The sequence below is a fragment of the Triticum aestivum genome, chromosome 5A (genome assembly GCF_018294505.1).
Source record: "Triticum aestivum cultivar Chinese Spring chromosome 5A, IWGSC CS RefSeq v2.1, whole genome shotgun sequence".
Taxonomy (NCBI): domain Eukaryota; kingdom Viridiplantae; phylum Streptophyta; class Magnoliopsida; order Poales; family Poaceae; genus Triticum; species Triticum aestivum.
The window spans coordinates 269,382,079-269,409,761 of NC_057806.1; the positions used below are offsets into that span (position 1 = coordinate 269,382,079).

At 48.8% G+C, this 27,683-nt stretch overlaps 1 protein-coding gene across 1 annotated transcript; it reads left to right on the forward strand.

Moving 5' to 3' along the window:
- Positions 1-4,521: 4,521 nt before the first annotated feature.
- On the forward strand, positions 4,522-27,683 carry LOC123102942 (O-methyltransferase 1, chloroplastic). Its single transcript, XM_044524426.1, has 7 exons — positions 4,522-4,854; positions 7,028-7,203; positions 7,274-7,394; positions 7,771-7,895; positions 26,205-26,333; positions 26,425-26,595; positions 27,359-27,683. The coding sequence occupies exons 1-7, from the start codon at positions 4,605-4,607 to the stop codon at positions 27,428-27,430; spliced, it is 1,044 nt and encodes a 347-aa protein (XP_044380361.1). The 5' UTR covers positions 4,522-4,604; the 3' UTR covers positions 27,431-27,683.

Sequence of the window (27,683 nt, forward strand, 5' to 3'; positions counted from 1 at the left end):
CCGAGGACGCTTCGAAGACTGACCAGCCTGAGCAGTTGCCTTTTCGCGGGCGCTCGGTCGTTCTTGGTCAAGCTTGGATCGCCTCTCCCTGCGAGGGGGCGACTCGACTTCTTCTCCATCGCTTGAGTCGTCGCTTCCTCCATCCCCTTCACCGTCGGAAGTCCACTCGCCACTGTCGCCGCCACTCGCCTCGCCTTCCAGAGCTTGCTCTTGCTCTCCGTTGGGCATTGAATACATTTCAATAATGGCCTGAAAGAAAGCAGGGAGAACAAAGTCAGTCGACGCAGTATAGGCAGCTGCGCGAGTGAATTCAGATTACAAGCAAAAACTCAGAATCAGACCTTCTCTGGTGCATGAGACTGGTCGAATGGGGGAACTCTCCTGGCTCCCCTGGGGTTATCCTTGTTTCCGGTAATGCCCGACAGCCACTTCTCCAGTGTGTCGTCATCGACCTCCTCCGGGTGAATCCGAGTGGAGTCTTCAAGACCCGAATACATCCACATCGGATGGTCTCGGGCTTGAAGAGGCTGGATGCGCCGCTGAAGGAAGACCTCCAAGAGATCCATACCGGTGACCCCGTCACGGATAAGCTGGACCACTCGCTCGACCAGCACCCTCACCTGCGCTTTCTCCTCCGGGAGCACCTTCAAAGGGGATGGTTTCCTCACTCGGTCCATGGTAAAGGGAGGGAGGCCAGTCGACTGCCCTGGCGTCGACTGGTCTTTACAGTAAAACCAGGTCGACTGCCATCCGCGAACTGAGTCGGGAAGAATCATGGCCGGAAAGGAGCTTTTCCCTCTCATCTGGATACCAAGACCCCCACACATCTGGATCACTTGAGTCCTCTCGTCACTCGGATTAGCCTTTTTCACTGTCTGGGAGCGACAAGTGAAAATATGCTTGAAAAGACCCCAGTGAGGCCGGCAACCCAGGAAATTCTCACACAAAGAAATGAAAGCGGCGAGATAAACGATTGTGTTGGGAGTAAAATGGTGGAGTTGTGCCCCAAAGAAGTTCAGAAATCCTCGAAAGAAAGGGTGAGGAGGCAAGGAAAATCCACGGTCGACGTGGGTGGCAAGAAGAACGCGCTCACCCTCCCGGGGTTGCGGCTCGGATTCCTTCCCCGGAAGCCGCGCCGAGTCATAGGGGATCAGCCCTCCTTCGGCCAGGTCATCGAGGTCTTCTTGGGTGAGCTTCGAGTGGATCCAGTCGCCCTGGATCCAGCCCTTCGGCAGGCCGGTTCGCGAGGAGGATCCGCCCCGACTGGTCGCCTTCCCCTTCGACCTCGCCGTCGCCTTCTTTGCCCGCTCCAGAGCCGCCGTCTTCTCCTTCCCCATCGTCGCCGGCGAGACGCGTACGGAACGGTGGCGCGAGGGCGAGAGCGAGCGCAGCGGAGGAGCGTGAAGAGGAGAAGAGATAATGGGGACGCACTGTTCGGGAGACCCCGGTCCAACGCCTTATATGAGGCCGCTTCCGAGTGGCTGACTGGTAGGCCCGGGCGGTTCTGTCAAATCCCGTAACAATCGCGCGCGCGATACGTGGCGAAAAAGGTAGCGCGGGGATCGAGGCGGCTCCGCTCTATCCCATCCGATTACTGCGGCCTCCCCCGTCCCGCGCGCTTCCCAAAATTCGGATCCCACGAAATCTGCGGGCAGCGGAACAACTTGTCAGACCAAAGATCTCCTCCGCACCGTCACTCGGAGCCTTTCAAGTAAAGAAACTCACTCGACAAAAACCTAAGAATGGATCAAGGCGACTGGAAAGGAAGTCGCTGCCATCGCTCGGGTTCATTGATCCGAAACAAGAAATGCTCACGGCATGAAAAATGAGTCGGAGAAGTGCTCAATCCCTTTCCCACTCAAACCTCGATCCATTCGGGGGCTAATGATGAAGCTATGTACCTAGGGTAGGGGCATGGACCTGTCCAAACTGACCTACACAAGGACATCTCCAGAAGAAATCATCTTTCAATCGACTTGGAGGTGTTCCACTCGACAGACTCGAAGATACTCGACCAAGAAGCAACCACTCGACCAAGACCAAGCCACTCGACAGTCAGGAGACCTAAAGACACTCAGCATGCTAACGGTCGGTTATTAAGTAGCTTTTATGGTCATCATAGCACTTTATTACTAGCGTTACCAGTAATGCCCTGCCTTAATGTACATTGAACCCTTTGTAACGTGGGCTGGCTGGGGTCCTGGCGCACTCTATATAAGCCACCCCCTCCTTCGAGACAAGGGTTCACACCCCTGTAATTCATACACGCATAATCCAGTCGACCGCCTTCGGACTCCGAGACGTAGGGCTATTACTTCCTCCGAGAAGGGCCTGAACTCGTAAACCTTGCGTGCTTACAACTTCTCCATAGCTAAGATCTTGCCTCTCCATACTTACCCCCCTACACTACTGTCAGACTTAGAACCACGACACGCGCCGCGCGCAAAAAACTGCTTTGCCGCGCGCCCATTGCCTGGTTTGGCGCGGCGCACAGCGCTGGCTCCAGCAGCCGCGCTAAAAAGTAGCGCGCGCACCACTCCAGCAGCGCGCAAAAATGCAGCGCGCGACTCTCGCACAAACAACATATGCATTCTATAAAAGATCAAACACAAACAAAAAAAATCAAAATAAATAGTTCAATTTCATTATTACAACTCAAACAAACAGTTTATGGTTCAATACAACAAATAGTGCAATAAACACAACAAATAGTTCAACAATACAATATCAAACGCACAAATCATGATGCTCTTTGTCGTCCATTCCATGCCCACCACTCCTCAATGAGATCCTTCTGAAGATCATTATGCGCTGCGGGACGTCAAATGGCATGATAGGAGGCAACAAAACGTGCCACTTTTTCAGCCCTCCGTCGCACTCGCACGGGATGTCCCAAAAACTCATACTGAGAGTAGTCTATATCTTGACCACGCTCATTCTCGATGATCATGTTATGCATGATCACACAAGCGTGCATGATGTACCAAAGCATTTTCTGATCCTAAAATCTAGCCGGTCCTCTCACAATAGCAAATTGGGCTTACAAAATCCCAAAAGCTCTCTCCACATCTTTTCTAGCCGTCGCCTGAGCATTGTGGAAATCAAGATTTTTCTTACCTTCTGGCTTTTTCAACGGCTCGACAAAGGTTTGCCACTTTGGATAGATGCCATCCGCTAGATAATAGCCATAGTTGTATGTACGACCATTTGCTACAAACTGCACCGGTGACAACTCACCATTTGCAATCTTATTCATCAGTGTTGACCGGTTGACAACATTGATGTCATTCAAAGATCCAAGCATTCCAAAGAATGCATGCCAAATCCAAGTCTCTTGATCGGCCACCGCTTCAAGGATTATAGTGAAACCCTTTTTTTGACCATGGAATTGCCCATGCCATGCCTTTGGACAATTCTTCCAACTCCAATGCATGCAATCTATTGAGCCAAGCATGCCAGGAAAGCCGCGAGCTTTGTTCATCGCCAATACCCTTGCGACGTCTTCAGCATTGGGAGATCTCAAATACTCCTCGCCAAACACTTGCACAATTCCGACTGCGAAGCGCTTGACACACATGATGGCTTGGCTCTCACCCATAGCCAAGTGATCATCAACAAGATCAGCCGGCATACCGTATGCCAGCATACGCAAAGCAGCTGTCACCTTCTGAAAGATGCTATGCCCTAGCTCTTCGACGACATTCCTCCTTTGCTGAAAAAAGCGGTCATGCCTCGCTAGTTTCTCTCCAATGCGCCTGAACAACTTGGTGCTCATCCTAAACCGGCGACGAAAATACGACTCGGGGTATGTGGGATTCTCCGCAAAATAATGCCTGATTAATCTGTTGTGGGCATCGATCCTATCCCTCCAAATTTTCTGCCGACCCATAACCGAACCACCGTGCTTCGGTTTTTTATTGATATGCATAGCTATGATCATTGCAAGATCCTCCTCCTCTTCCATATCAAATTCTTCTTCGGAAGAATCATACGACGAACTCATCTACAATGTTCAATACTATGATATAAAAACTACAATCAACATGCACGGAATTCATGGCTTTTGAGCAATACATACCTTCTAGGCGTTTTGTCGAACACCTTGCGGGCGTCGAGCACCAGCGAGCGCGCGGGCGCTGTTCGTCGGAGGAAGGACGCGCGCGAGGGGCGGCGGGACTAGAGGGGGGCCGGAGAAGCCGCCGCGGGGCGGGGATAAGCCGGGGAAGCGCCGGAACGGTCGCCGGGTGGCGCGGTCGGCGGCGGCGGCGCGGTTGGATGGGGGTGGGAGTTGCGAGCGAGCGCACGAGAGTCCAGCGCGCGGGAGCGGACGCAGCAAATAAGCGACGCGCGATTGAGTTTCGGGCCGCGCGCTGAACCGCATATGCTGCGCGCGCTGTTTTTACGCGCCCGCTGGAGCAACTATACCAGTTGCGCGCGTGCTAAAACGAGCAATTTTACGGTGCGGCATTAGTTTGGCGCGGCTGTTGGAGATACTCTAAGGGTCAGCTTTGAAGTTGGCCCGGACAGCACACGGAGCAACTGTGGGGGTGGATATAGCAGGTCACCCGATTGACGGAAGGCCAGCATGTGACGTCCGCACCACCATGCCCGTGCTGCCGCCGCTCGCCGCGCCGCTGCTCCGGCCACATCCGCGTCTTCCTCGGCCACCGCCCACCGCCTTCCCTTCCTGGAACTGCCAAACGAAGAGTAGGCTCTTGCAACCGGGGCTCTTCGCCACCGGCGCCGACGTCCCCGGCCGCGGAGGCCCGCTCCCGGAACCAGAGCAGCGCGCCCCGCTCCTCCTCGCCGCTCTCCGCGCCACTCGCCTCAGGGACGAAGAATCACGCCGCCCAGGTTAGCCATATGCATCGGATGTTCCGGCTTGTCTGGGTCAACGATTGTGCTGATGTTGGCACTACTGCGTTGCGCACAACGTGTTGGACGAATTGAGTGGATGCGTTTTGCTCCTATGATCTGATTGGATTTGCTTAGAATTGCAACTTGTTGTCCTTTTAGGCAAGTCAAGGACTAAGTCAGGTTCTCCAAACCGCAGTCCTAATTTTTCCATTTTCCTTTTTGGCATGTACTCCAAATTTCTACTTTGGTTTGGCAAAGATTTTTAACAAAACTTTGGCCAGATCAGCATCAAAAAATTAAACAACATTGCAAACTAGTTAAGTTCATATGTATCATGTATGGGGGAAATTTTTGTCGAAGCATGCTTGCTCGTCAAAGACTAGGGTGGGGCAAGCGGCACAGTCGAGGTGGCGGGCGGCCCAGGCTTCCCTAGCCATGAGGCTGCGGCGCTGAAAAGCCGAGGTCGGAGCTGATGGGGGGAGGGGAGGGCTGGCTGTAGAGGCCTCGGCAGCAGGTGTTTTATTGCTGCTGGAGGCGCGATGCAGGAAATTGGTGTGGGCGGCGGGAAAAATAGGCGGCAACGGCTGCGGGCGGGCTGGACACGCGGTGGTGGCTATTGCTGGGCGTGTTTCCCGGTGCTACGGGCGGCAGCGTGATTGGCAGGCAGAGGAAGAATTTACCTGAAAGTTCACTCCCGCCGTGTCGGTTCTAAAACAGCACCCCCAACCTCCAAATATGGAGGCTGCAACCCAGTTCTTGGAGTGCACTCCTTAATTTTTGAAGATTCAGGCGGGTATAGAGATTTACCACAGTAATTTGCTATAGAGAATTTCTAATTTCTATTAAATAAAAATAAGATATTATTGCTGGAATAAATCGTTATCTGATTTGATACATTGATACTTAATGTTGATGAATTAAGAAAAACGGAAAGAGAGGAATTGAAACCCTCGGTAAACAAAAGGCTACATAGCAGTTCCAGTGCTACTCCTTGAACCGCTCGGCCATCTCTCCTAGATTACTTTATTATGGAAAATAAACTGAGTGAATAGCGAGTTTTCTTATTCTTTACCACCCCTAGCCTCCATATTGGCGGTTATTAGGGAGGGAAGGGGTGTATGGTGAATCTGCTGGCGTTTCTTTTGCCAAGAAGTCCACTTTACCCCCTGAACTTGTCCTAGAGTTCACGTTACAACCTCAAACTTTGTTTTGGTTCAGTTTACCCCGTGAACTCTGAAAACTGTTCGTAGTACCCCCTTCTTTCTCAATTGACAACACAATTGGCGTCCTCCAAGAAATGTGTTTCAGCACCTAATGTAACTTTGTGTGGATCTCTACATACAATGTACCATCTCACTTTCGATATGCTAAATTAGAACTAAGAACAGCTAGGTATTTTTTGGCAGCACAAATTGTGATCCTCAGAAATGTTTGGCATCACCTTTCATGCTGAATAACCATTACCCACAAAGGTTAATATTCTTTTCTGTGTCATTGTCAAGCTATAATGTCCTCAGCTAAAAAACACAGACCATTTAGCCGTCAATGTCTCACCTTCTCTTGGTCACGGGATAAGTTCATTTTAGGGCAATATATTGATACCTGCCTGTGTTGAGTTTATTTGTCAAAGCACAATCTCATTTTGTTTGTTATTTCAGCACCATAAATTGATGTTTGCTGCACTAGACAAGCCTTTAACAAATAACAACCCATAGTGTGTGCTTTATGGGTAAAAAAGAAGTCGTAAATGTGTATAATATCTTGTTTCTGTTTGTGATGACATGGTGTGATGTTTCATTTTGTGCCTTCACATGATTACTTTAAGTTTTCCCGTTCTAGTTGCATCTAGCATGCTCATTTGATTTCCGAAGTAGCTAATACAGCAACTATGTCTCAGTCGCATACAATGTAAAGCTTGATACAGTTTTTTTTCGAGAAAACGCAGACGATTTGCGTTTCATTGTATTGAAAAGAGGGGGTTTGTAACAATCCTCCTAGGAGGTGAGTTGTAGGGCAAATACAAGGGTTGAATCATGTTTTGCAAAGCTTGGATAATGATCTTTGTAGACTGTAGAGTATTACTCCACATTTCTTTTTGGAGGTATAAATGTGACTAATAATATGACTGTTTGCTGATTCCAATGTTTTATAATAATTTTTGTGGTTGCAGATCCCCTTTTTATTGATCCATATGCTGCTGTGCTACTTTCACTTGATGTGGCACATCAAGCTTCGGAATCTCTCGTCTCTCATTTAATGCCATCTGCAGAGCATTATAGGCTAACTACTAAATATCTTGATGACAAATTGCAACACTTGATAAGTAGGTCAGACAATTTTAGACAGGTACTGAAATTAACCAGTTTTATGCCAAATATTTTCTGCTCCGCCTGTTACCAGGGCTTATTCCGTACAGATTGTTTTGTTGACAGATGGAATGGACACTCGCCCATATAGGCTTAGCTGGCCAAGGATGTCTATCGTGTACGATGTATCACCTGGAAGAATCTTCAGTACAGCAGCCCAGCAACTCCGAGGTGTGATTAGTATTATGCTACACAGATTCTTATTCTGTCCCATTTTGAGGAACTGGTGCTTGTTTGTGATGTATTATTATCTTGGATGAGCGTTTAATATTTCATTTGTCTCCCGAGTGCTAATTGTTCGCAAATCTAAAGCAATAAGATATGTCCTATGCGAAGTTAAATAGAAATATAGACTCACCAAAGCTGTATTTTTATTACAGCATATTGAAGATCTGTTTCTTCTTCTCTACCGCTATATTCATAACTGTGGAAGACAAAAATAATACATGCTATCTATCATTTGCATATTCAAAATTTATATGCTGAGAACTTGACAAAGGATTTTCACAAGCACATATAATTTTATCTACTTATTGGGGTATGACAGGAGCAGGAGCAAAAACACCGCGGAGCTGTGTTCTCTTTCATACTCCTTTAGAGTCTCCTGATTTACAAGAGGGCCTGTGCAAAAATGGCTTCAATGGAAATAGGCCAAGCTTGTGGGTACTGCAGGTAATAACCTTACCATTTCGTGCAAACAAATCTCTGCTAGCAATTCAACATAAAAAAATCCATCGCCCTTGATAGTTAATTTTATCAGTTCAAGGATGCTTCTGTATGAGCTTTTCAGCGGTGCATTTTTTATGGATGTGGCACTGGCACAATTAGAGTGTTAGAATTAGTGTGGACTTAATTGTTCAGTAGATAACATCAGCTTAAAAGGTCCAAACCAATTGCTGTGTCTTGATCTTGGATTATGCACCAATTGCAAACCGCAAAATCCAGCGTGCGACAAACTTGCTCTTCTTTTGCATTCACAATAACCAGCATATTTTCTCACAAGAAAAAATTGCAAAGTTACCACTTACTACATGCTTCCGTTACCATCCCATCCCATGTGTGTGCCAGAGTATAGGAAACAGTGCCCAGTGGGAAAGGGCTCGTCCCCAGATTTCCTGGTGGGTGCAGGGTACCACAGTAGATTCTGCAATTGGGTTAGTTTCTCTGTTGTTTAACCTCAACTGTATATGTGGAGTATTAGTAATACTGTGAGGTTGAACTTGAAGATTAAAAGTCTTGGGAATAACCAACAAAGCAGAACCAGCAAAAACTGACCATTGGATACACGAGATTACCCCATTTTGTGCACCTCTCGAATACCTCCTCTGATGTAGGGTGGAAACCCTAGGGCCGATCTTTCATGAAATGGAGGGGATCCTACGAAGAACACGAAGAACACGATGAACACGAGGGGAAACACGAGGGAAATCACGAGGGGAAACGAGAGGAATCACTCAAATCAACGAGAAACGATCACACATGTGCTAGATCCATGAACACAAAGAGATACATGATCCACGATCAACAAAGGATGATACAAGAGGTAACTAGTTCATCTCCGTGAGGAGGCCTTGAGGGGGTCTTCCCGTGAGGGATCTTGAATCCGCTTGGGGGATCTTCTCCGAAGAGGTCGTGAACTCCAATGGAGAAGTAACCAAGTGGGTGAGCAAAGCTCTATCTCTCAAATGAGCTAATCCTTTGCTAACCCTAACTAGGAGGAGGTGGAGGAGTATATATAGTCTAGGGCCACGAAGGGGTAAGTGAGGGATACATGGGCCTCGGCCCGATACACTGTGCGCAGACAGGCGTCGGACGTCCGACGGGTGTCGGTCGTCTGGTCTCTCGCGGGCGTCCGGCATGGATTTCGAGTCGAACGACTAGTCGCGACTAGTCGTCGACTAGTCGTTACATGAAGGTTGACTCAACCTGTCGACTCGAATCATTGGATGAGTCGAGCGACTTGATCGACTAGTCCCGACTAGTCTCGACTAGTCGCGGTTTTTGAGTCGAACGACTCGATCAACCTGTGATGGAAGAGGAGTTGGACGTAGAAAACGGAGCAGAGAAGGATGGGGGAGGCGGAGAGGAAGGGGCGAAGGCAGAGAAGCCATGGAAGAGGAGCTGCAGCAAGGCCATTGCGGCTGTCGATTCGTTCCTGGAGGCTGGAAGGGGAGCAAGTGAGAGAGAGAGAGAGAAAGAAGAGAGTGGATGGACGGTGAAGATTAGAGAATATAGATGGTTCAGATTGAGCTAGGCAGGCTAGGGTTTCATTGGGCCTTATTGGGCTAATATTGCTTCTGGGCCAATATTGAAGGAAGATTGGAGCGTCTGGAAACCTAGATCGAACAGTTCCACTCCCCTCCCCCGACCCAGCTCTCTTCTGCAGCAGCCGCTGCCGCTGGCTGGCTGCTCGTCCCCTTCTCCCCTGGTTGCTGCTGCTCATCCCTTGGTTGCTGCTACTGCAGGTCTGCCCCTCCCATCTCTTGCTGCTGCGGCTCCTCCCTTAGTTGCCGCTGGTCTGCTCCCTACTACTTAACTCACGTCGACTCATCGCATGTCGACTCGTCGACCATGAGTCACGACTAGTCACGACTAGTCTAGAGTCGCCCCCCCTGAGCGACTCGCCGACTCATCGACTCAAAAACCTTGGCGTCCGGTCGTCCGGAGGAGGCCGGACTTCCGACGTTTCGGCTCGGTTGAGGTGGCGCCGGATTTCCGGTCAGCGTCGGTCGTCCGGGCGCTGATGAGTGTCGGACGTCCGGTGTCTGGCGGTTGTCCGGGCGTTGTAGATTGCCTCGACTTGAGTCGATCTGGCTGGTGGAGTCTCCAGGCGTTGGACGTCCGGAGATCGTCGGACGTCCGAGAGCTGTAGCTTCCTGGCAGCTCTTCCTCTTGTTCCTCGCACTTGGTGTCATCGCCGTCTTGTCCAATGCTCCTAGCTGTTTCATGGCCTTCCTCTTAGTTCTTTGTCATGCATAGCACATATGTTTGAGGTAGTAGCCATGTCTCACTTGTGGAAAGTGACGATTCGGAGAGGAGCGAGTTAACCTTGTTGAAAGGATCGATATGGTTGACTAGAGGGGGGGGGGGGGGGTGAATAGGCAACTAACAATTTTTAGCTTTTCTTTAGCAATTTAAAATTTGCATCAAAATAGATTGTCTAGATATGCAACTAGATGAGCAACCTATATGATGCAACACGAATAGGAACACAAGCAAGCAAGATATATGAAACAAATAAGCTACACAAGTAAAGGCACGAGATAACCAACAGAGGAGACGGTGGAGACGAGGATGTGTTGCCGAAGTTCCTTCCTTTTGAGAGGAACTACGTCTCCGTTGGAGCGGTGTGGAGGCACAATGCTTCCCAAGAAGCCACTAGGGCCACCGTAATCTCCTCACGCCCTCACACAATGCGAGATGCCGTGATTCCACTATTGGTGCCCTTGGAGGCGGCGACCGAACCTTTACAAACGAGGTTGGGGCAATCTCCACAACTCAATTGGAGGCTCCCAACGAGACCACGAAGCTTCACCACAATGGACTATGGCTTCGCGGTGACCTCAACCGTCTAGGATGCTCAAACACCCAAGAGTAACAAGATCCGCAAGGGATTAGTGGGGGGAATCAAATATCTCTCGGTGGAAGTGTAGATCGGGGCCTTCTCAACCACTTCCGAGCAAATCAACAAGTTTGGTTGGCTAGGGAGTGAGATCGGGCGAAAATGGAGCTTGGAGCAGTAATGGAGCTTTAATGGTGGAAGAGGTAAGTCAAAGGAAGGGAAGAAGACACCCTTTTATAGTGGGGGGAACAATCCAACCGTTACCCCCCACTCAGCCCCGCAAAGAGCGGTACTACCGCGGAGGCAGGGCGGTACTACCGCTCATAAGCGGTACTACCGCTCCCCCTCAGCGGTACTGCCGCGCTAGAAGGAAGGGGCTGGGGCTGGGACCCAGAGCGGTACTACCGCGGAGGCAGGGCGGTACTACCGCTCACAAGCGGCACTACCGCCACTACTACCGCAGCTAGTACCGCAAAACCCGACACGAGAAAATGCGCCCTCGAGTCGAGGCGGTAGGAGCATGGAGCCGCAACGGTACTATGGCTGAGGCCATCAAGCGGTACTACCGCTCCGAGGAGCGGCACTACTGCTTACTGACGTACTACCGCAGTACTGCAGCTAGTGCCGTAAGGCCCAGACACAAGAAAGAGCGCACTAGGGTCAAGGCGGTAGGAGCACGGAGCCGCAGTGGTACTGCAGCTGAGGCCATCAAGCGGTACTACCGCTCCGAGGAGCGGTACTGCCGCTTAGTGAGCCTCAGCGGTACTACCGCTGGGTCCAGGAAAAGACACACAGGGAAGAAAAGAGAAGCTCCAGTGAGGCGGAAAGAAACGATGGGTGTGAGAAGGACGTGTACGTGTTGATTCCACCCAAACCATACCTAAGCAGATCCCCTCTTGATAGAAAGGTGACTGCTACGAAACTTAGTCCATCAACAAAGTCACGAAAGAAGCTACACCGTCTTGAGTAGAGCGCCGAGGGGAAATAATCGTTTCGTGCCGAAGGATGAATATCTGAAAGAACTCAAAGCACCCGATTAGTCCGCAAATGCATTGTCATCAATCACCAAAACACCGTAGGGATAAAAATGCCCTTACAATCTACCCCTTTTTGGTGGATTGATGACAATACGGGATTTGCACAGAAAAGAGTAAAGACATAGAATGCAAGAGAACCCACGCCTCTAAAAAATAGGCAGGCTTTCCCTAGACGTTGTGCACACTAGATAAGTGCTTTCGACTGCACGACACACATACTAGGATCACGGCTTCCCCTATATTTTAGAGACCAACAACCTAAGCAAGATATATGAGAACAACATATATGATAGGATAAGCATGCAAGCTATAAGATACCGAGGTGCATAACACATGGATAAGATAACAAAGGTAGCATATGTTTTACACCATATGTCTGGAACTTAGGTCTCACAAGCACAAAACCAAACAAAACCAACAACGAGAAAGCAAACGAACGACACAAAGACACACTCGCAAACACAAATCCCTAAACTCTCTTCCCCTTTGGCATCGAGACACCAAAAAAGGCAGAGAGGGACACTACGACTCCAGGTGAGGGGCGAGGAAGGTCCTGAACATCACATCTCTGCATCTTCATCGTGGGTTGAAAAGTGCTCGGCATCGGAGTCGGTCCAGTGACAGTTCTGATGAATCCAGTCCTCCTCTTCAGTGATCTGTCCCTCAGACCCACTGACAACTGTGGCTCCCAACTGACGCATGATCTCCTTGTGGCGCGTCCTGGCATTCTTTTCCGTCATATGAGTCATGTACTGACCATGGGACTCCATACAGAAGAGCTTCTTCATCTTGCGCTTGAGCTTCTGGGCCCAAGATGGTTCTGCACTGGAGTGGCTAAAGTCCTCATCGTGGGCATCAGGAGCAGCCTCACCCTCAGTTCCCATGGCAGCAGCAGCAGCAGACGGGCCCCCCGTGGCAGCAGTAGCAGAAGGACCCCATGTGTGAGGTGCTGACCAGTTGTCCTTCTTCCTCAGACGCTTGATCTCATGGGACATCAACTCTCCAGTTTCTAGCAGCACTCTGGGATAAGTCTGTGCCCAGGCCCTCTCAATGAGCCTCATGATGAAGGGATCATAGATAGGACACTTGCGCTCAGACACGGCAGATACAAGTTCAGACCACATGACATGAGAGATATCCAGGCTCTCTCCAGTGCTTGCTTCCTTCTCATGCTGACAGAAAAGGAGCATGTCCACGAGGTAGGAGTGAACCTGATCCAGATTCCCAATGCGAGGGAAGAGAGTCTCACGGAATATGCGATGAAGAATGTCCAGATACGGACACAGCTCGTAGGTCTTCTTCTCAGTGACAGGGTGAACCTTCACAGTGCAGTAGGGCCAAAGGGCTTGCTTGTGGGTGGAAGTAACATGGCGGTGAGGACGAAAACCGACAGGAGTCTCAAGCCCGTTATCCACCACATCAAGTAACTCCATGAACGCCCGTCACTTGACAGAAAACCGCTTGCCATTGGTCATCCAAGTCAGCGTCCTGTCGCTATCTGTTCCAAGATGGACGGTGGCATAGAATTGAGCCAACAAATCCGCATCGAAATCCTTGTTGAACTGCATGATCCTGAGAATGTTCAGCTGAGTGCACATCTGAAAGGCTTCTCCAAAGTACTCTGGATCCTTCTCCATAGCATCAGTGTCAATGAAGCGAACATCAACATAGAGATTCTTCTTGGCCTTGATCACATCAAAGTAGATGGCAAACTGAAAACGGTTCCAGAATGGACGGTTGACCAAAGTGGGTTCTTGGTCCACCGTATAGGGGTTGCGGCGACGCTTCTCCCAAAACTCCTTGCTGTTCATCTCAGTCACAGCCTTCCTTTTTGGCTTGTTGGCGGCTCGCTTCGATTGCTGAGGAGGTGGAGGAACACTTGCAGAAGCACTTGCTGGAGGCGGTTGGGTGCTCGAGGAACCACCGGCAGGCTCTGAGGTCCGGTAGCGTTTGGAGGTGGCACGCCCGGGGTTGATATGGCGACCTTGCTGCTCGGAAATGTCATCACCTGGAGCCAAACACAACAAGATGCAAAACAACCAGAAGAAACGAGCATAAGCCAACAAACACAACAAAAAGATCAAGGTAAGCCAGGAGAATGATGGAAATTGGCATGCAGCGGTAGTACCGTGACCTGCCTGCGGTAGTACCGCCCCAAGGGAGCGGTAGTACCGCTCTCGGTCAAGCGGTAGTACCGCTCCAGGGAGCGGTAGTACGGCGTGAGGCGGATAAACAGCAGTTTCATAGCACGAGGCGGTGAAACAGTGGTTTCCTACTACCGTGGACAGATCCGGCACTACCGGCCTATCAAATTCAAAAATAATCCTATCAAACATCAATCTAGATGATCTAGTTGCCTTCTCCAACCAACTCAAGCCTAGATTTAGCCAAAAATCTAAAGATGCAACCACCATTGCCCCTAAGCACAAGATCTAAAAGCAAGACCAAAAGAGAGAAGGAACGGGGGCAATACCGGCATCCATGGCAAGAGGACAAGGTGGGGATTGACTCCACCGAAGGAAATGGAGAGGAACGCCCCGGAGGAGGAGATCCACCGGAGCCCTTCCGCGGCGGAACGGTGCTGGAGAGAGGGAGAGGCACGAGGGGGCGAATGGGTATGGGGGAGAAGAAACCTCCCCCTGCCCCGATAAAAACCCCTGGCCCCGCCCCGCAGCGGTAGTACCGCGCTGGGGAGCGGTAGTACCGCTCATAAGCGGTAGTACTGCACTGGTGTGGCGGTAGTATCGCTTACCACGGTAGTACCGTCCATCACCAGCAGTAGTACCGCTTAGCAGCGGCAGTACCGCCCAGCACACCGCGGTAACTAGACTACATGTCTTAGCTCAAAAAAACAGAAAACCCGCAACGAAAAGCAAAAGAACATACCAGCAAGAGGCCAAGAAACCCCTCTTCAAGAGAGGGCGGTGGCCGAAGCCACCTATGTTTGAGTCAAGAGGTATGGCGCCGCGAAGATTTTAACCTTGGGCCCATGACCAAAACTCGTCTTTTAAGCACACGTGCCATCAACAATGGCTAAAGTGAAAGACTTGATCAATTTATGCATAATGGGGGAGGGAGAGTTCATTGAGAGAACAACACTCCCCTTATGTCCATGCCTACACCTAAACTAGACAACAAATTGAGTGTGGTAGGGTGTGCACGGGTTCAAGCAACATTGCTCGAATCAATGATATTTAGCTCATGCCTTAACTCGCGAAATCTTGCTTCATCCAAGGGCTTCGTGAAAATATCTGCAAGGTTGTCATGAGTGTTGACATAGTTGAGCTCGATCTCTCCTCGCCTAATGTGATCCCGGATGAAGTGATACCGAATCTCAATATGCTTCGTCTTGAAGTGTTGCACCGGATTGAGAGAAATCTTGATGGCATTTTCATTGTCACACAAAGAGGCACTTTGTCACAAGTGACACCGTAATCCTTTAAAGTTTGCCTCATCCATAAGAGTTGTGCACAACAACTATCGGCCGCAACATACTCCGCTTCGGTGGACGAGAGAGACACACAACTTTGCTTTTTGGAAGACCAACTTACCAACGAGCAACCAAGGAATTGGCATCCTCCGGAAGTGGACTTCCTATCCACTTTGTCTTCCGCCCAATCGGAATTCGAGTACCCTACAAGTTTGAAGTTTGATCCTTTTGGGTACCATAAGCCAAAGTTTGGGGTATGAGTCAAATATCGAAAGATTCGTTTGACGGCCACATAGTGACTTTCCTTAGGTGCGGCTTGAAACCGTGCACAAATTCCCACACTCAACATGATGTCCGGTCTAGATGCACAAAGGTAAAGCAAGGATCCAATCATGAAACGATATACTTTTTGATCCACCACTTTATCATTGGGATCTAGATCAAGTTGGCACTTGGTGGGCATTGGGGTGGAAGCCGGCTTGACGTCACTTAGCTTGAATCTCTTGAGCATGTCTTGAGTGTATTTGGATTGATTGATGAAGGTTCCTTCTCTTCTTTGCTTCACTTCGAACCCTAGAAAGAACCTCAACTCCCCCATGAAGGACATCTTGAACTTTGAGGTCATGAGAGCGGCAAATTCCTCATTGAAAGCTTTGTTAGGAGAACCAAAGATAATATCATCAACATATAATTGGCACACAAACAACTCCCCTTTGACCTTCTTAGTAAAAAAAGTGGGGTCGATTATCCCAACTTCAAACCCACGGTCTTGTAACAAATCGGTAAGGTGGTCATACCACACACGTGGGGCTTGTTTAAGGCCATAGAGTGCCTTATCGAGTTGATACACATGATCGGGAAAGTAGGGATCCTCGAACCCGGGGGGTTGCTTGACGTAACCAATTCATTAATGGGACCATTAAGAAAAGCACTCTTCACATTCATTTGATGTAACTTAAAGTTATGATGAGAAGCATATGCAATCAACATGCGAATGGATTCAAGACGAGCAACGGAAGCAAAGGTTTCACCGTAGTTGATACCCTCGACTTGGGAGTAGCCTTGTGCTACCAAACGAGCCTTGTTGCGAATGATAATCCCATGGGCATCTTGCTTGTTCTTGAATATCCACTTGGTTCCAATGACATTGTGGTTCCCCGTTGGCCTTGGCACCAATCTCCACACTTTGTTGCGCTCGAAGTTGTTGAGTTCTTCATGCATGGCATTGAGCCAATCCGGATCTTCGAGCGCCTCATAGACCTTGTGAGGTTCCACACAAGAGACAAATGCGTGATGCTCACAATAATTTGCTAATTGTCTACGAGTGCTTACCCCCTTTCTTAAGCTTCCAAGCACATTCGTCATGAGATGATCCTTGGTGGAGAGCTTGGAAGCAACTTTGGCGGCACGACGCTCTAATTCCTCCTCGTTGGTGAGTTGAGGAGCGGTTACTTGATCATCTTGAACGTCGTCATGAACTTGTTCTTGGTCTTGAACTTGCTCGGGGGAGAGAACTTGACCTTGGGCATCACTTGGTGTGTCAACACCGTCTTGAGTATGATCTTGCCCTAGGTCTCGTTCATGAGGTTGAGGGCCTTCACTTTGTTCTTCGAAAGCGTGTGGGCCTTGGGTTGGTGATGGCTCCACTTGAGTGGAGCAATGTCCTTCTCCTTCGGCCACAAGGGGTTCCTCAATGGGTAGGATGAAACCAACACCCATTCTTTTTATGGCTTGAGGAGAAATTTCATCACCTACATCACAAATGCCACTTTGCTCCACTTGGGAGCCGTTATTCTTATCAAACTCCACGTTACACGTCTCCTCAATAAGTCCCGTGGATTTATTGAGGACACGGTAAGCATGAGAGTTTGTAGCATAACCAACAAATATGCCCTCATAAGCTCTAGCCTCAAATTTAGACAACCGAACACCTTTCTTGAGAATGAAACACTTACACCCGAATATCCGGAAGTACTTGAGGTTGGGCTTGTTACCAATGAGTATCTCATAAGGAGTCTTGTTCAAACCCTTGCGAAGGTAGAGCCGATTTGATGCATGACACGCGGTGTTGATGGCTTCGGCCCAAAAGTTGTACGGAGACTTGAACTCCGCCATCATGGTCCTTGCCGCATCCATCAACATCCGGTTCTTCCTTTCCGCAACACCGTTTTGTTGAAGGGTGTATGGTGCGGAGTATTGATGCTTGATTCCCTCATCACTAAGAAATTCATCCAAGGTGTACTTCTTGAACTCGGTGCCGTTGTCACTTCTTATTGTCAAGATCTTTGCATTGTGTTGACGTTGTGCTTGATTGTCAAAGTCAATGACGGTTTGTTGGGTCTCGCTCTTCCTCTTGAAGAAATACACCTACGTGTACCTTGAGTAGTCATCCACAATCACCAAGCAATACTTTCTACCTCCAAGACTATCGAAGGATGGAGGCCCAAAGAGATCCATGTGAAGGAGCTTCAAAGGCCTCTTTGAATAAATGATAGTCGTGGGAGGGTGAGCCTTCTCATGTAGCTTTCCTTCGATACAGGCACTGCAAGCACGATCTTTAGCAAAACTAACATTCGTTAGTCCACGGACATGGTCCCCCTTTAGGAGACTTTGCAAAGATCTCATATTGACATGGGCTAAACGGCGATGCCAAAGCCATCCCACATCAACTTTAGCCATTAGGCATGTCGCGGTCTTAGTGGGTCGCTTCGAAAAGTTAATCACATATAGACCGTTCTCGACATGCCCAACAAAAACTACTTTAAGAGTCTTGCTCCACAAGAGGGCCACGGTATCAATCTTTCCTACTAATAAAGCAGCTAATGCTTCTGGTCGTCCGTCGCTGTCATTTTTGCAAAAAAGTCCCCCTATTTTCCCGAAATTAACGCGCAGTCCTACTTAAATTGTAGATAACGTTTGTTTTTTTGCAAAAAACACCCTGCCTCTACTGAACCGTTTGTCGCCGGCGTCGACACCGCACAAGCAAGGCAGGGGATGCGTCGCGGCGGACGTGAGCGCCGCCAGAGCCCAGGAATGGGGCGAGGTGTCGCGACTGGCGTTGTAGAGCGCGGCGTACAGAGGCGTCGCGGCGGGCGTTGAAGGCCGCGGTGGACCGAGGCGTCGCGGCGGCGGACGCGGTCAACTGGGAGCTCGCCTCGAGGCTGAGGAGGCCGCCACGTTGCCGACACGGGCGGGCACGGTGGCGGTGAACTCCGGCCAGATCCGGGCACGGGAACGACAAGGGCAATGGAGGCCGGCCGGATCTGTAGGCCGTGGGGTGGAAACGGGGCAGGGCGGCGACGCTGCTCACCTGGGGCGGGGAAAGAGAGGTTAGAGAGAGACAAGAGGAAGGGGGAGCGAGGGGAAACGGGGTAGGGCAGCGGCGCTGCTCACCTGGGGCGGCGGCGGCGCTCGGCTCCGGCGGGGTGGCCGGCCGCATCTGTAGGCCGCGGGGCAAGGCGGCGCATCGGCCGGCGAGGGAGCTCCAGGCGTCCATGGGAGAGAGAGAGAGGTTAGAGAGAGACAAGAGGAAAGGGGAGCAGGGGGAAGCGGGGTAGGGCGGCGGCGGTGCTCGGCTCCGGCGAGCGGCGCACCAGCGGGGCGGAGCGTGCGCAGGCGTGGGGAGGCGCGACGGCGAGGCCGGGCGCTGGTGAGGCGCCTTCTCAGGTGGAAGAACGAGGGAAGAAGGACAGGGAGAGCGTGCCCCGGGAGACTGAGATGAGGCAGAGGGTGAGGACACATAGGGGAAGCTTTGCAGGGGAAACAGGGAGAGGCAACAGCGGCCCGTCAGCAGAAAGGCAACAGCGGCGTGCAGCACCGGGCTTGGCCAAGGTGGCCACGGACCCGCGGTGAAGCCTCTGATGCGGTGGAGGCAGGAACTTGCCCTGGTCATCCTTGATTTGGCTCGCCGAGGGTGGAGCTTTGGTGGGGATTAGGTGAGGCGACGGAGGTGGGTTGGGACTTGAGAGGCGACAAAGGTGGAGCAACCTGTGGTGCTCCTCCATCTAGAAGCACCGAGGAGCGGCGTGGTAGGCTGGGGGCGTTGGCTGTGTTGGGAGGATAAAGTAGAAAATTAGTGATGGCAAGGGCGTTGGCTGTGTTGGTGGGCACCGGGCTGGTTTTCTGATCGATCCACGAGCTTGGCAGTAATCGCAGTATAATGATACTTTTTTGTCTTTGAGATGAAAAAAAGTAGTATACCTCATCTAATATATAATGCTACTGTTGAAAGGTGCTACTTAAATACAGAAAACTCTAGAAATTAGTAAATGCGTAGGTCTTTTGACCTATTTAGTTACTCCCTCCGTTTTTATTTAGTCTGCATATTAAATTTGACTGAAATCAAACTTTGCAAAGTTTGACCAAGTTTATAGAAAATAATATAAACATTTAGCATAAGAAATCTATATGATGTGAAAGTACATTCAATAATGAATGTAATGATATTGATTTGTTATTGTATATGTTAATATTTTTTCTCTAAACTTTATCAAAGTTTACAAAGCTTGACTTTGATCAAAGTTAATACGCAGAGTAAATAAAAACGGAGTATGTATTACTCAGACACAGAGGGATAGAGTAATAAGAAAAATAAGAGGTCCTTGCTCGCCCGGTTTCGTCCAATATTTAGTAAATTCGTCTAGGATCGAATCAAATTAGAGCGAGCAATTCATCTACAATTCCGAGAAGAACAAAGGGGATCCATCAACAGAAGTTCAGACTCACTATGATGTGTATGATGTATAAACACACCGCCAGCTATCACGTGATGAAATTCAATATTCCTACTATAAAAAGTTTTTATCAAGCACGGCCATGATAGGAAGATGCCACCAACATCCGCGGGCAAGCGGTGGTGCTGAGTCTACCGTAGAGGGCAGGTTCGGTCATGGAGTGGCTATCACTCCAGATGGCATGCCACTAGCCACACAGACAATCACCCGTGCTGCCCTGGACAATAAGGATTTAACCAGCAAGGCTCTGCGATGGTTAGTAGAACACTTCCTCCAATGATCCAACTGGCAGTTGCGCCGCAAGGTGAGTGGTGGATGGGCATGTAATTTTTTTCCCGTCGCAACGCACGGGCATTTTTGCTAGTGTCAAAGAAAGTGGCAAAGCCCATGATTGCAAGTTGACGAACGGAAAGTAAATTGTATGCAAGGGACTCAACAAGCATGACCTTCTCGATCATGAGATCATGAGAGATTACCACCTTGCCAAGTCCCAATACCTTAGAGGATGAGGCGTCACCCCACTCGACATTGTTGGGCATAGATGAAACTTTGTGCACGTTCACCACCAAGTCCTTGCTTCCGGTCATATGATTTGTAGCCCTGCTATCGAGCAACCATGATCCACCACCGGAAGCAAACACCTACAAGAGATCAATGCTTGGTTTTAGGTACCCATCTTGTAATGGGTCCTTTGATGTTAGTAACAAGGGTCTTAGGAACCCAAATAGACCATTCAATGTGCTCATGAGGAGAACCAACAAATTTGGCATAAACATGCCCATCACTAGCTCGGCATAACACATAAGAAGGATTAAAATCGCCGGTTTTGTTGAGAGAGGGGACATTGCCCTTCTTGACTTTGTTCTTCTTCTTCTCCTCGGGGACACTCTCTCCCGCCCTCACAAAGGTTTGCATGAGGGGAGGAGGTCGTTTGGTCTTGTCATTCTTCTTCTTGTTCTTGGAGTCGAGGACATACCCAACCCCTTCCTTCGCCACACCTCCCTTTTGGTTGATCAAGAGATCGTTGAGGTTCTTCTTGTCTTGTATGCACGTCGCAAGACCTCTCTCAAGTTGCGCCTTCAACCTAGCATTTTCTTCAACAAGATGCATATGCTCACAACACGGGTTAGTAGTATTTGCATTATCAACCAAAACCATATGAGAAAAGTTGCTTTTTTCATAGTTAGCTTCACTTGGAGTTGATCATGAGACTCCTTGAGACTAGCGTGAGTACCCTTTAAGGCCTTGTGGGCCTTGTCAAGTATTTCAAACTCCTCCTTAAGTCTAGCAAGATCAACCCCAAGTTTGGCCTTCTCGAAATTTAGCACACGAGAGACAACGAGGGCATGATCATAATCTTTCTCTAACTTAGCATGATCAACGTTGTGTGACTCCTCAAGAGCCAAACGAAGACCACGCTCTTCCTCAAGAGCATTGGAAAGATCCGAAATCTCATCGGCATAGTCACGATTATGCCCTTTCATCTTCGAGATGGTGTCTTCATGAGCCTCGATCATGTCATTGGCCTCACCAAGTTGTTCCAAGAGAGCAACAAAGTGCTTCTTGGATTTTCCCTTGAGTTTGCCCATAAAGGCCTCAAACTCGTTAGCCTCCATATTAGCTTCCTCAACTTCATTAATGCTATCCGATGGGGAAGGATGATTAATGATGGTAGTTTTGATGTTGGAGGTTACCTTGTTGGTGGCTTTAGCCATGAGGCACTTGGCGTTGATGCTCTCATTGGGTGAGTCGAAGAGAGACACTCGTGACGTTGTTGCAATGGCGACGGAGGCCATGGCAACCGACTCATCATCTTCATCATCGTCATCATCCTCATTGTACTCTTCTTGCACAACCAAGGCCTTGGGAGGAGTCTTCTTGGTGAAGTTGTTCTTGTTGGGGAACGACTTGGCCTTGTCCTTTCGGATGAGTTTGCCACCATTGTCTTCCCTCTTCTCATACGGGCATTCCGCAACGAAATGACTCACGTTGCCGCAATTGTAGCAAGTCCTTACACGTTGCTTGCCCCTTGTCCCACTCGAGTTGTTTTTGCTAAAGTTGGGCCTCGAGTTTTTCTTGCTCCAAAATTGCCTTGAAGCAAGTGCCATGTGTTCATGATATGCATACTTTGTATCTTCGGGGTTGCTCTCCTCCTCTTTCTCTTCTTCTTCTTTCACGGTGAGCTTGGCCTTCAAAGCAAGGTTAGGCTTCTTTGCCCGTTGAGAACGGAGCACCGCATTGTCGGCGGTCTTGTCCAAAATATTCATGGCCACAAACTCATCCAATACCTCGCTTGAGGTCAAAGTGTGGAAGTCCGGTCTTTGGCGGATGACGGAGGACATGGCCTTGTGGTAGGGCATCATTGCCTTGAGGAATTTGCGCTTGATCCAATTGTCATCCGTGTCCTTGCTCCCGTGATCTCGTAGTGAGACCGCGAGTTTGGTGACTCTCCGATAAAGCTCACGAGGTTCTTCATCTTCCTTCATTGCAAACTCATCGGCCTCATCTTGTACCACTTCATAATTGGAGCGTTGAATGCTTGCGCTTCCCCGGTAGAGAGACACGACACAATGCCATGCATCTTTGGCCAAGGAGAAGGGATGAAGATGAGATAGGTCTTCGGGTGGAATTGCATCTTGAATGATGAAGAGAGCATTCTCATTGAATTGATTGTCCGCGGCTTCTCGAGGAGTGAAGTTGCTTGTATCATGTGGGTAGAAACCTTCTTCAATGATTCTCCAAAGGTTAGTGTTCACATGATTTAAATGACGTTTAAAGCGGTAAACCTAAGAATCAAAATCCTCATTTTTCACAATCTTAGGAGGAGGACCGGCATGATTCAAATGAGTAGAAGGAACCGGTCCACCATAAATAAGTGGTGGTTCCACATGGGCAAAGATGCCGGTGCCATTCTTGCCACTAGAAGAAGCAGCCTTTTCACTACTAGCTTCCCCCTTGTCGGGGATAGCATCCGACACCTTGTTGGCGGGATCCCCCACTTTCAACGGTGCGGTGGAGAGTTTAAGCCCCTCAAGAAATTTAGTAAACATGCTTTCAACTTCGGTCGTCATGGAGGTTTTCAATGTCTCCAAGGCTACATTGAACTCCTCACGAGAGACTGAAGTTCCCCCATCGCCCGTAGACGAGATAGGATTCACACCGGAGTGTTCCTCCGCTCCGTCTACGGTATCAACCATACTCTTTGGACGGTAAAGTCCTTAATAAAGAGACGAGGCTCTGATACCAATTGAAAGGATCGATATGGTTGACTAGAGGGGGGGGGGGGTGAATAGGCAACTAACAATTTTTAGCTTTTCTTTAGCAATTTAAACTTTGCATCAAAATAGGTTGTCTAGATATGCAACTAGATGAGCAACCTATATGATGCAACACGAATAGGAACACAAGCAAGCAAGATATATGAAACAAATAAGTTACACAAGTAAAGGCACGAGATAACCAAAAGAGGAGACGGTGGAGACAAGGATGTGTTGCCGAAGTTCCTTCCCTTTGAGAGGAAGTACGTCTCCGTTGGAGCGGTGTGGAGGCACAATGCTCCCCAAGAAGCCACTAGGGCCACCGTAATCTCCTCACGCCCTCACACAATGCGAGATGCCGTGATTCCACTATTGGTGCCCTTGGAGGCGGCGACCGAACCTTTACAAACGAGGTTGGGGCAATCTCCACAACTCAATTGAAGGCTCCCAACGAGACCACGAAACTTCACCACAATGGACTATGGCTTCGCGGTGACCTCAACCGTCTAGGATGCTCAAACACCCAAGAGTAACAAGATCCGCAAGGGATTAGTGGGTGGAATCAAATATCTCTCGGTGGAAGTGTAGATCGGGGCCTTCTCAACCACTTCCGAGCAAATCAACAAGTTTGGTTGGCTAGGGAGTGAGATCGGGTGAAAATGGAGCTTGGAGCAGTAATAAAGCTTTAATGGTGAAAGAGGTAAGTCAAAGGAATGGAAGAAGACACCCTTTTATAGTGGGGGGAACAATCCAACCGTTACCCCCCACTCAGCCCCGCAGAGAGCGGTACTACCGCGGAGGCAGGGCGGTACTACCGCTCATAAGCGGTACTACCGCTCCCCCTCAGCGGTACTGCCGCGCTAGAAGGAAGGGGCTGGGGCTGGGACCCAGAGCAGTACTACCGCGGAGGCAGGGCGGTACTACCGCTCACAAGCGGCACTACTGCCACTACTACCGCAGCTAGTACCGCAAAACCCGACACGAGAAAATGCGCCCTCGAGTCGAGGCGGTAGGAGCATGGAGCCGCAGCGGTACTGCGGCTGAGGCCATCAAGCGGTACTACCGCTCCGAGGAGCGGCACTACCGCTTACTGACGTACTACCGCAGTACTGCAGCTAGTGCCGTAAGGCCCAGACACGAGAAAGAGCGCACTAGGGTCGAGGCGGTAGGAGCACGGAGCCGCAGTGGTACTGCTGCTGAGGCCATCAAGCGGTACTACCGCTCCGAGGAGCGGTACTGCCGCTTAGTGAGCCTCAGCGGTACTACCGCTGTGGCCTGCGGTACTACCGCTGGGTCCAGGAAAAGACACACAGGGAAGAAAAGAGAAGCTCTAGTGAGGCGGAAAGAAACGGTGGGTGTGAGAAGGACGTGTACGTGTTGATTCCACCCAAACCATACCGAAGCAGATCCCCTCTTGATAGAACGGTGACTACTACGAAACTTAGTCCACCAACAAAGTCACGAAAGAAGCTACACCGTCTTGAGTAGAGCGCCGAGGGGAAATAATCGTTTCGTGCCGAAAGATGAATATTTGAAAGAACTCAAAGCACCCGATTAGTCCGCAAATGCATTGTCATCAATCACCAAAACACCGTAGGGATAAAAATGCCCTTACACTTGTGTCCAATGGCGTATACTTGAGGTCTCGTCTTATGTCCTCTTGGGGCTTGGAGAGTAGACGTAGTGTACATGGAGATGATCATAGGATGCTCCACATCATCCTCTTAGATCAACTTCAATACCAAATTGCTTCTGGCATATATCCTGAACTCCGAATCTGCAGAAAATGGGTAAAAGGCAAAAGTCTGGATTATTTTTGCCAGTTTCAGACGTTTTTTTTTTAACTCAGAAATTTCATGCCTGATAAAGGTTTTTTGTCTGGGATTCTGGCTCTAGTGTTACAAAATCTGGTTAGTTGCCCTGTTAAGTTCTGAAAAGTTTTATCAAATCCGGTGTCTACCAATTTAGCCATCATACACAATGCATATTAATGCTTGGCCTACAATACGCTCGCAGTTCCATGCACATGGGCAATTTCTTAGTAGTAGGAACAGACACGCCTGAACCAATCCTGTATAATCCAGTACTGATGGGTCGGGTTGGGTTTGTAACATGGTGGGAATGTTTAGGCGGAGATGGTCCTGGGCCCTTGTGACATGACACGTAGTCAAAGATGGTGCAGTGGCACTGCAAGGGCAGGACTTGAAAGGGGAAAGGGGTACATGGGATAACACTTTGCTTGTTTGATAATCAAATAGGGCCAGTCATTTAATAGCTAGCTTACATGCAAGGATGGGGAACACAAACAAGATAAGTATGTGTGAGGAAAATAACAAACCTGAAATATCTCTTAACAGATCCAGACTTCCTATTTGTAAAGAGTTTAGGGACTCTTATCCCTGTTTTGATGTGGCTGGCACTCTAGGGCCCACTTACCTCCCTATGGGGTTCTCTTACAGTGAGGTATGACCCCTGAATTCAGGGTTAGCATCCAACTGAAGAAGTGGTGGTTGGACTAGCTGCGGGTTGAGCCTGAGTAAACCGTAACTGTCAGACGCATTATGTTTTTAAGGCGGTAAGGCGATCTAAGGCGCTGGGGGGGGCGCCTTATCGCCTAGGCGACGCCTAAGCGCCTAAGGCGGACGCCTAAGCGCCTAAGGCGGGCATATTTGTAAGGTGCTGGCGGGGCGCCTTATCGCCTAAGCGTCGCCTAAGCGTCCAAGGCGGGACGCCTTAAAAACAGAGCGCATTACCATGCTTCCAAGAAATCCCTGTTCGACCATGACCCAATCAAAATATGCCAGAAGTGAGCAAAATATACCTTTTGAAGTTGACTTCCCTGTCGAGAAATTTAATCTGCATTGCGAAATTCTATAGAAATATCAAATTTTCTGGTCTTCTATTCAATAGGAAAAGCTCTAGAAACTGCATTTTGTGTAACAAAACTTCCATGGCATTGCAGGGTTTACCTTTGCCCTCTTCTTCAACCTTCAAAAGCCTTCTGCTCGTTATAAGCAATTTAGCAATGAAGGGGGGTATCTTCATAGGAGAGGTGCCACATTTTCCAGACTGGACGGCAGCAGCAGACATGGTTGATCAATTATTTACCACAGTACAAAATAACATCAATATACTTGTAAATTTCTTTATCTATAACAGTGTCATTGTCCTACGCTATGCAGGTCTCCGAACAAGACAGGCTAGAAAACCTTTTCTTTACCCAGGGTTTCCGGGTTAGCTTTGTTCTCTATGAAAATGTTGCAAAGGATTTCGGCTTAGATCTAGCTCCTCAAAGGGAACAATGTGGTAGAGTTCTTTTTGTTGCAGAACAGCTGCGGTTTTCAGATGCACAGGTAAGCCAATGGAAGACACTAAACTTCAATTTTGCCTTTGACAATTTTGGGAATTGGTATGAGCTGGAATAGTTTATAATGACATCATTTTTACATGAGGAACCTGTCCATCTCTTTTTCTCACATCTGGATCTTGTTCCTAACCTCCTGATTCCATTCTCTTGAGTGATTGGACAGCCAAAGGATTTGATATGTGTTGTTCAATGTTAGTTGCATCTATTGCTACACTTGAACATTTCTCTGCCAAATTGCATCTTAAGCCCTTCAACTGTTTTGGTAATTGAGCCCCCAGCGGCCATCCGATTTTCATCAACAAAGTCCTAAAAATGTATAGGACTAGACACTTCCAACTAAGATATCTGTTACTACATGGTGTGATGGTCATTAATGTAAGACAGTGTGAGTTCAGTTAAATTAAATATAATAAGGCGATTGACTAAATTGATCATATTAACGCCCTTGGGAGATTTCTGATATATCATTCTCGTAGAATCTTGAAAGCAAAGTATAAAGTTTATTAGTAGTTAATTGCATCTCTTAGTCTTATTTGAGTTGATAATCCACTATAACATATATCGGCAGCACCATATTGTTAATGGTGCAACCAAATAGACCCAGTTAGATAAACCAAATAGTGGATGGGACTTGAATAGATAGATTGAACCAAAAGAGAACAATTTTACGAATGATTGTGTCGTTGAGAGGCTAAAAAGACAGTATACTTCAAGCTGACCCCATTTTCCTTGTTTGCATGTGTTGACAGATGGAAAGCTTCTGGACGCATTTTGAAAGAACAGAGGAGGACGCTGATGAAGAAGGATTCGAGGAACTTTAGTTCCGTATTGGATGCACTTGAGGGTTGAGAATGGTTTTGACTTGCCGGGAAACGTGCAGAGCACAAAGTAATCATGGATTTTCAGTTATGTGTTGTTGGTTACAGATAACTCATTTTCAACTCTGGTACCTTTTGAAAGATCGGGTACTTTCCAAGACTTTCATGTTGTATGACTGTTTTCAGTTGTGTCGTCTAGAGGAATTTCGTTATGGAAATACTCCCTTCGTAACTTAATATAAAACGTTTTTTGACA